The sequence below is a fragment of the Heterodontus francisci genome, chromosome 33, assembly GCF_036365525.1.
Source record: "Heterodontus francisci isolate sHetFra1 chromosome 33, sHetFra1.hap1, whole genome shotgun sequence".
Classification (NCBI taxonomy): domain Eukaryota; kingdom Metazoa; phylum Chordata; class Chondrichthyes; order Heterodontiformes; family Heterodontidae; genus Heterodontus; species Heterodontus francisci.
In genome coordinates this window covers 24,291,810-24,305,323 of record NC_090403.1, presented here as the reverse complement: position 1 = coordinate 24,305,323, position 13,514 = coordinate 24,291,810, and the positions used below count along the sequence as shown (strand labels likewise).

The 13,514-nt window shown below is 41.5% G+C and overlaps 1 protein-coding gene across 1 annotated transcript in view; it reads left to right on the top strand.

The window, feature by feature from the left end:
- Positions 1 to 13,514, top strand: part of LOC137348057 (unconventional myosin-Id-like) — a 552,237-nt gene that overhangs the window by 330,033 nt on the left and 208,690 nt on the right. The window contains exon 18 of the mRNA XM_068013182.1: positions 9,016 to 9,160. Within this exon, the coding sequence (XP_067869283.1) occupies positions 9,016 to 9,160 (145 nt within the window). The remainder of the gene's footprint in view (positions 1 to 9,015; positions 9,161 to 13,514) is intronic.

The window sequence follows — 13,514 nt, the reverse complement described above, 5'->3', positions numbered from 1 at the left end:
GATCAATTGACTTAGCATATAGTGAGTATTAAAACTAGAACTGTATGGCTCAGTTACTCACTTTGTCTTTCAGCAGATCCAGAAATGGAAGCTTGTAATTTATCTTGTTTCAATGGAACCCTATTGTACATAGGGTTGTCATCTATTTCCAAGTTGAAAACTTGCCATGGATTGCAACTTGAGTTCTGATTTTTATTTTGCGGCTGATGAAAATGTAATTTGGAACCTTAACATTAATAATTAGTGTTCTACATCTCATGACAAGGAAGTAAAGTGGGAAAACAGTGGGCATTTTTATCATGTACAATTTACACTTTAGATATTTTTAGTTAGCCTGTTAGAAGTCAACTGTGGTCCCTGTAACTATGAGCTTGTGAATTCAGTTTATTCTCTGCAATATAAGGCTATTAATGCACAGCCCAGTATGTTCTCAGTCCAATGAGGAAGGAGGTATGGCTGGATCTGGTCCTGGGGAATGAGGTGGGCCCAGGAACCAAATATCTGTGGGACAACACTTTGGTAAGAGCGATCATTGTATCATACGGTTTAGATTAGTAATGGAGAAGAGCAAGGAGCAATCTAAAGGAGAACTTCTAAATTGGAAAAAGGCTAACTTCAATGGGATGGAAGGGGATCTAGCCAGGGTAAAATGGAATCTAAGATTGACAGAAAAAACTAAAGGAACAATGGGTGATCTTTAAGGAGGAGATGTTTCAGGTACAGGCTAGGTACATTCCAACAAGAGTGAAAGGTAAGGGAACCAAAGCCAGGACTCCTTAGATGACCAGGGAGATAGAGAATATGATGAAACAAAAAAGAAAGTGTATAATGAATGTCAGATGAACTCTTCAGACGAGAACCAGATTAAATACAATAAGTTGAGAGGGAAGGTGAAGAGGAAAATAAGACTGGAAAAGAGCAAATATGAGAATAGAATGGCAGTCAATGTAAAAGGGGACTCAAAAATCTGCTACCAGCATGTAATTAGTAAGCAGGTAGTAAGAGGCACGGTGGGTCTGATTAGGGACAAAGAGGATGATATACTCTTAGAGCTGCAGGGCAAGATTAGAATACTTAATGAGTACTTTGTATACCTGTTTACTAAGGAAGAGGATACTGACAAAATATCCATAGAAATGGAGATAATAGAGGCAATGCAGGGGGTGAAAATTGATGAGCAGGATGTATTGGAAAGGATGACTATGCTTAGAGTGGATCGCCTGGTCCAGATGGCTTGCATCCCAGGTTGCTAAAGGAAGTGGGAGTGGAAATAGCAGAAAGGCTTGCCATAAACTTCCAATCTTGCCTAGTTATGGAGGAGGTGCCAGAGGATTGGAGAGTGACAAATGTAACACCCTTATTCAAGAAAGGGTATAAGGACATTTCCAGTAACTATGGGCTAGTCAGTTTAACATGATTTTAGAAATAATAATCAGGGAGAGGTTTGATTTAATTAAGGAGAGCCAGCACGGATTTGTAAAAGGAAGATCATGCTTGACTAATCTTATTGAATTTTTTGATGAAGTAACAGAGAAGGTTGGTGAAGAGAAAGTAATAGAAGTTGTCTATACGGATTTTAAGAAAGCTTTTGACAAAGTACCACATAAAATGTTGGTTAGCAAATTTGAGGCTTGCGGAATAGGAGGGTGAGTGTCAGCTTGGATTAAAAAAAAATTGGCTTAAGGACAGAAAACTGTGTGTCGTGGTAAATGGTTGTTTTTCAGACTGGAGGATGATGGACAGTGATGTTCCCCAAGGGTTATTGCTAGAACCACTGCTTTTTTGATATATATATATATATATATATATATATATATATATATATATATATATATATATATAAATGAACATGGATATTGGAATACAGAGAAAAATGTAAAAATTTGCTGATACCAAACTTGGGTGTGGCAGACAGTGAGGATAATACCAATCGACTGCAACAGGACATAGATAGCTAGCAGATTGGGCAGACAAGTGGCAGATGGAATTTAATGCAGAGAAATGTGAGGGGATGCATTTTGGCAGAAGGGATAGGGAGAGGCAATATAGACAGCCCTACAGATTGTATAGGGGCAGAGAGACCTTGGGGTTCATTTGCATAGATCCATGAAGGTGACAGGACATATTGAGAGAGCAGTTAGAATAGCATATGGGATCTTGGGCTTCATAAATAGAGGCATTGTGTACAAAAGCAGGGAAGTTATGGTTAAAGTTAATCTCTGGCTAAACCACAATCAGAGTGTTGTGTCCAGTTCTAGTCACCATACTTTAGGAAGGGTGTGAGGGTGCAGAGGAGATTTACCAGAATGGATCCAGGAATGAGGGATTTTAGCTACAAGGTTAGGTTGGGTGTTCTGATTGGAGCAAAGGAGCTTGAGGGGAGATTTGGTAGAGGTGTACAAGATGATAGGTTTGGATAGGGCAGAGAAAGAAAGGATGTAAAAGTGAAAATGAATGTATCAAAAAAAAAAAGGACAAAGACTTGGGGTAAGATGTAGTACAAGGGGTTGAAAGGGTTAATATCTGGGACAGTGACAGTAATACCTCCAACTATGATGATGTAACAGATCATGAGAGAGAGAGACCCAAAGAGAAGCAGCAGCAGCATGGCATCAGAGGAGGTAGACATGCTTAAGTAAAGTTGTATATAGTTCTGTAATATGGAATCAACTAGTTATTTTTAAAACTTACCGAAGGCTCAGAAGTCTCTCCGAGCTAGACTAACCAAACATACAATATGGTGAACAGTGGTGGTTCTTGCCATACAACGGCACAGTGGCGCAGTGGTTAGCACCGCAGCCTCACAGCTCCAGCGACCCGGGTTCAATTCTGAGTACTGCCTGTGTGGAGTTTGCAAGTTCTCCCTGTGTCTGCATGGGTTTCCTCCGGGTGCTCCGGTTTCCTCCCACAAGCCAAAAGACTTGCAGGTTGGTAGGTAAATTGGCCATTATAAATTGCCCCTAGTAGAGGTAGGTGGTAGGGAAATATAGGAACAGGTGGGGATGTGGTAGGAATATGGGATTAGTGTAGGATTAGTATAAATGGGTGGTTGATGGTCGGCACAGACTCGGTGGGCCGAAGGGCCTGTTTCAGTGCTGTATCTCTAAACTAACACCCAGAAAATTTTGAAAAATTACTTTTAAAAAAAGGTTTGGAAATCAGACCTGAAAAAATTGGCGGCAAAACTGCAGAACGCGAGAAGAGGCTGTGTGAAGAGCTCCAGAGCTGCTCTGTGGACGAAGTCAAGGCACGGAGAGTTGGAGAATCAGCTTGCAGAGGTATTCAGGCTGCACAACAGAAGCATGGTGGTCTGTGAAGAAAAAATCCCAGTCTAGTGATCACAGCCTTCGAGTTGGAGAACCAAGCAACGGTTGGGGTAGAAAATTGTTTTTAACAGCACACTAGGCAGGCATCACCAGGAAAACTAAATCACTAGCAAGGGTGGTTCCAAGGTTGGCGCCATTACACATGGCTGAGAAGCATGAGAAAACTTCCAATACTGGAAAGAAAAATTTAAAACAGCAAGTAAACTACTTAAAAAGCTTAGAAAAGCCATGGATCTTAAATTTAGGCTACCAGAGAGGTTTGGACACATGGAAGGACCAAATCAAACTCAAAACTGGTCACTTTGGAGAAAAATATTTTTGAGGTACAGAATTGCTTCTAAAAAAGACAGCAAGTCTGAAGCAGAACAAGTCAACACATTACTTTATTCCATAGGAGCGATAGCAGATGATATTGTAAGACAAGGCATTAATGAGACATCAGATAAATTTGAAGAAGTTGTATAAGCCTTTGTTAATTAATTCAACCTAAAAAACAAGAAGATTCTAGAACGAGCCAAATTCAACAGAAGGGTCCAGAAACCAGGTGAACCAGTAGATGCTTTTATTAATGATCTTTACAAATTAGTTGAGGGATGCAAATATGGAGACCTAAAGTCAGAATTAATACGAGACTGCATTGCAGTAGGTATTGCTGATGAATCCCTATCGGATTTATTGTAGTTTAAGGAAGACCTCAGCCTAGAAAAAGCAATACAGCTGGTGAAACAAGTAGAGAATCGTAAGCAGAACAGAGCAATCCTGAGAGGTGAAGAACAACCTTGGTTCAGGAAACCGCCAGTGACTATACAGTTGCATAAGCACAGGATTGTAAAAGAAGCACCAGGAAAGAAGGTACACTTGAGAGGGAAGGTGCAAGATGCCATGAAACCCTGCCAGCGCTGTGCTGTGGCACCAAAAAACCCACAGTGTGAACAGTGTCCTGCAAACAAAGCAGAATGCTTTCACTGTAATAAAGTTGGCCATTTTGGGAAGATGTGCCAAAGTAAAATCTCTACTTTCACAGGTTCTAAAGGAAAAGTCTTCGCACCTAGAGCTATTAATGAAGTTGAACAATCTCCATCAGAAGATAAATCAGAAAACTTCCTTGGTGAGATCAATGACCCTAATCATGCATTCTGGTCTGCAGATATATATGTCAACAGACATATCACAAATTTTAAACTAGTCACTGGAGCAAGTGTAACAGTTTTATCAGACAACGAACCATGGTTATCAATGCATTGCCTGCAACCAACAGATACTCAATTACGTGGTCCAAGAGGGATTGAACTGAAAGTCTAGGGAAGGTTACAGGCAACATTCCAGTACAAAGGAAAGCAGATATTAGAACACAGTATGTTCTACAGAATCAAAGATTTTCTCTTTTAAGTAGAAGAGCTTCATCTTATCAGGAAAGTAGAAGAAATTAAGCAGCAAGAATCCAGGAGTCACTTCCAAAAAGACTTTCCAAAATTATTTGAAATAACAAAGTGCTGGAAATACTCAGCAGGTCAGGCAGCATCTGTGGAGAGAGAAGCAAAGTTACTGTTTCAGGTCTGTGGCCTTTCATCAGAACTGGCAAAGGTTCAAAAAGAATTAGGTTTTAAGCAAGTGGAGAAGGTGTGGCGGGCGTGGGGGGTGCGGGGGGTTGGTGTTGGTGGGGCAAGAGAACAAAAGGAGAGGTGTGTGATAGGGCAGAGGGCAGGAGAGATTAAATAACAAAGCTGTCCTGGGACAAAGGCAACGAACGTGTTGATGCTTGTGATGAAAGACAAAGCATTAGTGCAGAGAGTGTTTTAATAGCGGAATAACGAGCAGCTCACTGTCTACATGAAAAACAGGCATGTGGTTTAAAAAAAAAAATATCTTAAAAAAGGCTCTGAAATTATTGAACTCAATGTTCAGTCCACAAGGCTGTAGAGTGTCTAATAGAAAGATCAGGTGTTGCTCCTCGAGCTTGTGTTGATGTTCAGTGGAACACTGGAGCAGGCCAAAGACAGAAATGTTGGCATGAGAGGGGGTGGGGGGGAGGGGCGGTGGGTGTTGAAATGTTAAGCAACCGGAAGCTCGGGGTCATGCTTTTCCACAGATGCTGCCTGACCTGCTGAGTATTTCCAGCACTTTCTGTTTTTATTTCAGATTTCCAGTATCTACATTATTTTGCTTTTATTCCAAAATTATTTACTGGCCTAGGAAGACTTAAGACCGAATATAGCATTACTTTGTGAAAAGATGATAAACCTGGATGTCTTTTCATGCCTAGAAAGATACCACACCCACTAATGAAGCAAATCCAACTTCAGCTAGAAGAGATGACCAGGCTGGGAGTCATTTCTCCTGTCATTAAGCCTACAGAGTGGTGCTCGGGAATGGCTCAAGTTCCTAAACCTAATGGTACTCTTCACATTTGTGTAGACTTAACCCAACTTAACAAGGCTGTCGCAAGAGAATTTCACCCAATGTCCTTTGTATACGAAAGCTTGGCAAAGTTATCCAAACATACTATGTTCACAAAGCTGGGTGCGAATAGTGGCTTTTGGCAAGTCCCGAGACTGAGAAGTCAAGGTTACTGACAACTTTCATCACTCCATCAGCGCCTGAAATATTCCAAAGAACTATGTTGAATATTCTACAAGGCCTTAAAGAAGTAATTATACCATATGGACGACATCTTAGTCCATGGTGAATCCATCAAAGAACATGACCTGAGGGTTAGAGCGGTTTTGAATCATCTACAAGAGGAAGGTCTGACACTAAATGAAAAGTGTGAATTCTCAAAAACATCTATTCATTTCCTAGGACATGTTAGTAGCAAGGGCATAATGGCAGACCCACAGAAGATGAGAGCCATTAGTGAATTCCCAATTCCTACTTCTGTCCAAGATCTTCATCGATTCCTTGGAATGGTTAATCAGCTGGCATACTTGCTGCCCAATCTAGCGCAAGTTACTGAACCCTTAAGACAACTGCTAAGGAAAGCTCAAGCATGGTGTTGGAATGCACATCAGGAGCATGCATTTCAAAGGATCAAGGAAATGCTGATTTTGCCAGATATCTTAGCGCTTTATAACACTTCACTATCGACCACAATTGCAGCAGACGCTTCACCAACAGGTTTAGGGGCAGTTCTTTTTCAAGAACAGCCAGATGGATGTCGCAGACCAGTTTATTATGCATCTCGAACATTGTCTGAAACTGAGACGAGGTACGCTCTTTCAGTCACATGGGCTTGTGTAAAGTTCTCAGATTATATCATCAGCTTAAAGATTGCCATAGAAACAGATCACAAATCCCTAGTTTCCTTAATTGATGAAAAAGAACTCGCTAGAATGCCTCTGAGAATCCAGAGATTCCGGTTGAGGCGAATGAGATTCACGTATGAAGAAGTAAATGTACAGGGCAAGCTGCAAACGACAGCAGATGCATTGTCCAGAGCTACTGTTGACCATCCTACACAACAGAATGTTAACTTCATTAATGTGATTGAGTCATATTCTCAGTTCACTGCATCACAATGGCCGGCAAGCTCAAAAAAGCTCCAAGGAATTCGTCATGCTCAGATGCAAGATGAGGAATGCATCCATATCTGCCAATATTGCACACAAGGTTGGCCACAGTGGCATCCCAGTGGTATGGTGATGAAAATCTTTTTTGAGTATAGACAGCACTTTACTATTGTGAATAATTTGCTAGCATATAAGAGGCTGGTGATTCCAGTCTCACTCCGGGCAGTCATCTTGGAGAAAATACACCAGGGCCACATGGATATCACAAAATGCAGAGCCTGTGCTCAGTTGTCCGTGTGACGGCTGGGAATATCGAGGGATATGGAAGAAATGATTTTGAATTGCCAGGTATGTGCAGTGCACAGACCAGACCAGAGGAAACCCAATTTCCAATCTGACCGTGCGAACATCTGGGGATGGATCTCTTCATGTTTAATGGGAAATCCTACCTGATTGTTATTGATTATTTTTCCAGGTGAATCGAAGTCAGACATTTGTCTCAGTAGTCGTGTACAGTCATTCGAGTTTTAATGGAGATCTTTGCAACACATGGCATTCCTGATCAGATTGTGTCTGATAATGGTCCACAATTTGCAAACAACTGCTTCGCGCACTTTACAGAAAACTGTGTATTTGTACATCTTACACATTCCCCTAGATATCCTCAATCTAATGGTGAAGCTGAAAGAAGAGTCAGAACTATCAAAGCACTGTTAAAGAAGAATGAAGATTTTCAAACAGCACTCCTAAACTTCAGACCTACTCCAACGCTAGTGGATTAGCACCATCAGAACGGTTGATGAGAAGGAAGCTCAAAACACAACTTCCCATCCTACCCAAAAATTACTTCCAGGTTAGTAATCCAGGATTATCAGAGAGTTCAAGACAGAGTGAAGTCTTATTGAAAACAACAGGCTTATAACAATAACAGGAGGTATTGTATCAGGAACCTACACAAGTTGATGGAAGAAGAAAAGGTATGGGTACGAGACCAAGGCAGAGTGATGATAATCAACAGAGATCTTATTTAGTACGTACTTTAGATGGTACTATAAGTAAAAACAGGAGAAATCTTTCTTCTATTCATCAAAGACGTCAGTCAGTCACTCATTTGGATGAACCAAATGTTGATCCTGAAATTCAGAAAGCATCGGATACTACAACAATCAATGAAGGCCGTCCAAGTCAAGAAATGAGTTCAGAGAAAGACTACGAATCTTCTGAGTCTGACAACAACATGATCGGGGAGAGTTGTGAAGCCTCCTGACAGATTGAATTTGTGATGTCAGAGACTTGGGGGCGGGGTGGGGGGGGTGGGGAGATGGGGTGGTATGTAAAAGTAAAAATGAATGTATTAAAAAAATGGACTAAGACTTCGGGGAAGATGTAGTACAAGGGTTTGAAAGGGTTTATATCTGGGACAGTGAGAGTAACAGCTCCGACTATGATGATGTAAGAGATCACATGAGAGAGAGAGACCCGAAGAGAAGCAGCAGCAGCATGGCATCAGAGGAATTAGACATGCTTAAGTAAAGCTGTATATAGTTTTATAATATGTAATAAGCTAGTTATTGCTAAAATTTAGCAAAGACTCAGAAATCTCTCCAAGCTAGACTAACCAAACATACAACAGCCACCTTCTGTGCCATAATGATTCTGACTCAATATGATGTGATGTCAACTTCTTTCAACTCAGTGATCGCATTCTAGCCACTCTGTCAAAAGGTTGTGAGTTCAAGTTCCACTCTCGAGACTTGAGCACAAAATCTGGGCTGACACTTCAATGAGGTACTGAGGGAGTACTTCGCTTTTGGAGGTGCCGTTCTTCAGATGAGATGTACAACCGAGGCCCTATCTGCCCTCTTGGCTGGATGGAAAAGATCCCACTGCACTATTACGAAGTAGAGCAGGGGAGTTCTGTCAGGTGTCCTGGCCAATATGTATCCCTGAACCGACAACACTTAGAAAAATATTATCTCGTTATTTATCACATTGCTATTTGTGAGAGTTTTCGGTGTCAAAATTGGCTGTCTTGTTTCCAACATCACAGAAGTGACTACACTTTGTACCTCATTGGCTGTAAAATCTTTTGTGGCGTACCGAGGTCCTGAAAAGTGCTACATAAATGCAGGTCTTTCTTTACACTCAAACTAAAATTGCTTTTATTCCAATTTTGCTGATAGATGGAGAGCATTTCAGCTGATCAAGAGTATCCCGCCTGCCGACTTGCCACAGGTCAGAGCAAAAGTTGCAGCCATGGAGAATCTGAAGGGTCAAAGGGGTGATCTGGGCCTACAGAGAAGCTGGGAGGGCAATTACCTGGCAACTGTGAGTAACAAAGACACTATATTGGAGAAACCACAAAGTCCTATACCATGATGCTGACTTCCTTGCTTATTCTGTACTGACTGTCCCCTACTGCTTTCAATTTCTTTACATTTCCAGTAAACAGTTGCAATCATTTTTTGTCATTCCTAATGCAAGACTGAATGCCGTAAACTGGTATTGTCTCTTATAATAACTGCTGATGATGGTTATTGATCTTAGTAAGGTAAGTTTTGATAACTTCATGTACTTCCTTGTCAAGGGCTTCTTCATCAGGTTTTGTTCTAAATAGTATCAATGCAAGGCATTATCCAGGAGTTCTGCGATGTAAAAGGGATCCATCACAATATGTTCAGAATCTTCATATTGTATATAATTGTACAGTCATTACAAGCTTTAACAGACATGAAAGAATACACAGTGGGGAGCAATGGAAAGCCCAGAGTCATTCTTGAATAAGTTCTGATAACTCACACGACAGATTAATTATCCTAATAACATAATCAATTTAACAACTTGAGATAGATTAAGAACTCACAAGGCAGTTTAACTTTATGGATCAAAAAAAAAGCTTGAACATGCCACAACTTTGGCATTGAGCACTGAATTTAGGGAACTGGCACTTGTTCACTTCACAATATAGACAATCGGTTTTTCCACTGCTAATCTACGGGTAACGAGAGATTGATGACCCTGATCAGGGAGGGAGATGTTCATCCAGCTCCTGCATTAACTCACTGTGCAATAACTTTCATTCTGGATGTGATGATTGTTGGCTCCAATGCCATAAACGTATGATTTGTTTTTTTAAAAAAAGCATTTATTATGTTTGCTCTTGAAAGGTCTCTTCTGCCCTCAGATTGTTCCAGGATAGAGTTAACCTTGAGCCTCCATGCATGGGCTGAGCAAGAGGTTATTTCAGAGTGCAGGTTTCAGGCTTTTGCTATTTGTTTGAAAACATTGCCACACGCCACTAAGTACAAGTCCTATTCATTGCAAATATTCTGATTTATAAAACACTCTAATATACCCTGGTAGCAGCTTAAAACAAAATTATGCTGAAAACATTTTAAAATGGGGCCTTCATAGTACCACCCAAATGACATAGTTAGATTCAAATAATGCAATGAAGTCAAAATCACTCTTTGTAGAAATCCAATGCAAATAACTCATTTTGCTTCAATTCCACCCTTTCAAAATGGGAATTGAGTTCATGTTCAGATCAATTTAGTCCAAGGCAACATCCTGTTTGTCATTCCCTTTCAGGATCAATTTGATTTGACCTTGCCTAGTGCTGTGGATGCAAGAGACAAATATTGCCAGTCTACATAGATTCCTTAAAATCCTCATGCAGTTTACTCCATGTGTTTAACTACTAACTCTGAGCACTGTGGTAGCAATTTCACACCAAAACCAAGACTATATTGGAGTTTGTTTAGACCCGGATTGTCCAACATGTGGCCTGCCAGCCAGAATCTGGCCCACCAAAGGTTTCCATCCGACCCACTGATGTATTTCAGAGATGAGAAATTTCTGACTGGTTTCTTCTTCCAGACTAGCTTTTTTAAAAAGTATCACAAGTCAGCTTCACAGCTGACAGCTGCTGCATGAGAGCGGTAGCAGCAATTTCCCAACTTCGGACAGACTCTGGGTTTTCCGACTTTTTTACAAGGCTGCCAGAAAACGCCAAGTCTGTCCGAAGTTGGGAAACCGCTGTGCACGATGTCGGCACCTGCCAGCTGTGAAACTCAGCATGATTTCTTTTTAAACTGACCGTCCACAAAACTGCTGTGCTAAGCACTCCCGCTCCCTGGGCGGGGGCGGTGGAGTGGGGGGGGTTCAGAGAGAGGGGGACAGAGTGACAGAACAAGAGCGAGGGAGAGAGTGATCAAGATCCCTACTGACAGATGGACATCCATCTGGAATACTCCGCATCGCTACAACACATGCAGGCAAACATTGACTACCAACGCTAGCAAAAAAATGCCAGTTATCTCACTAAACCAGTGTCCAGCATAGTGATGAGAAAGTAAGTCAATAAATTAATCTTCTCGTTTAATGCTTCTTCACAAAAATGCACATTTGTTATTTATTTGATTATTGGTAAGATACATCTTTAATGTCTTTATCTTTCTGAACTTATCTCACTGGCACCTCCACATAAGGCAAAAATTGTAATGTGGCCCCCGCACACGAAAAGGCTGGACAATACTAGTTTAGACTAGTTCAAGAATTTTGTGAAATAAACAAAGTAATTGAGTTGTAAGTACTTTTACCAAATTCTCTTTCATAAGTAAAGTATTTTTACGACTTATCTGAGAGAAAAGATTTTTATATCTCTAAAAGCTGAAGATATTTAGCTTTGTTCAGGGCTCAATGATTTAACCGTGAGTCTAGGGCTAGGCCAAGGAAATAGTAGTGTCCCTGCTCTGGCCAATTTCAGCTCACACAGCACAATATACAAACAAGCAACATTACAACTATAAATCTACTCAAATACTATCCGGATGACTCCTTTGCTGAACAGCTCCAAGAAAGATCCCACTGTCAATCACTTATCAGTGAAAGAGGATCTGTTGTTCTTGGAAAGGAATTTGTGTGCTGAGGAAGGATCTGGGAGGAAGCCTGGGTGAGTTTGCAGCAAACCCGGGATTAGAGTAGAGTATGTGGCAAAATTATGTCTCTTGTCATTGGTTGGTATTCAGCACATGCCAAGCAATCAGTATGAACTTCTATTAGTGGTCACTTGGCACGCAAAGACCAATTAGATTGCAATAATTGGACATACAGTAACAACACATTCTTACTTATACAGATTTGTTGTTGCTGATGGTCACATATCGCAATGCATAATAACCCTGCATGCTGCTGGTACAACATTCATGAAAACGTGAGGAATGCAGTGGTAAAGCATGGCCTGGAACTGCTAACTTCAGAGGAGGACTGCAATGCCACCTCATTGAGGAAGTGGCTCTGTTTGAGAAAGAAAGAAATTGAATTTCTGTAGAACCTTTCAATGATCTCAGAAAATCCCAAAATGCTGCACAGCCAATAAACTACTTTAGAAATGTAGTAAAGGTTGTAATGTAGAAAAATACAGCAATTTCTGCATGCAAAGTCACACAAACAGAAATTAGATAAATGGTCGGTGTTGGTTGAGGGATAATGTTTAGGCTGAATACTGGGAGAATTCCCCAACTCCTCTTCAAATTGTACTACAACATTTGTTAAGTCCACATGATAGGGTAGAGGGGTCCTTGGTTTAAGGTCTCATCCGAAAGATGAAATTGCACAATGTTCAGTAACATTTGCGACTCCTCAGATACTGAAGCAGTCTGTGTAGAAATGCAGCAAGACTTGGACAATATCCAGGCTTGGGCTGATAAGTGGCAAGTAACATTCGCGCCACACAAGTGCCAGGCGATGACCGTCTCCAACAAGAGAGAATCTAACCATCTCCCCTTGACATTCAATGGCATTACCATCGCTGAATCCCCCACTATCAACATCCTAGGGGCTATCATTGACCTGAAACTGAACTGGAGTAGCCATATAAATACGGTGGCTACAAGAGCAGGTCAGAGGCTAGGAATCCTGCGGCGAGTAACTCACCTCCTGACTTCCCAAAGCCTATACACCATCTACAAGGCACAAGTCAGGTGTGTGTGATGGAATACTCTCCACTTGCCTGGATGGGTGCAGCTCCAACAATACGCAAGAAGCTCGACACCATCCAGGACAAAGCAGCCCGCTTGATTGGCACCCCATCTACAAACATTCACTCCCTCCACCACGCACAGTGGCAGCAGTGTGTACCATCTACAAGATGCACTGCAGCAATGCACCAAGGCTCCTTAGACAGCACCTTCCAAACCCGCAACCTCTACCAACTAGAAGGACAAGGGCAGCAATGCATGGGAACGCCACCACCTGCAAGTTCCCCTCCTGACTTGGAACTATATCGCCATTCCTTCACTGTCACTGGGTCAAAATCCTGGAACTCCCTTCCTAACAGCACTGTGGGTGTACCTACCCCACATGGACTGCAGTGGTTCAAGAAGGCAGCTCACCATCACCTTCTCAAGGGCAATTAGGGATGGGCAATAAATGCTGGCCTGGCCAGCAACGCCCACATCCCATGAATGAATAAAAAAACGACACTCCAACAATTTAGCACTCCCTCAGTACTGTATTGAGGTGTCTGCCTAATTTATGTGCTCAAATCCCTGGAGCGAGACATGAACCCTGACCACCTGAGTCAGGTGAGAGTGCTACCACGGAGTCAAAATTGTTACCAAAAAGGGTAGTAAATCCATCATTCCCCATCAGATCACAATTCGAACTCATATAGCAGCAG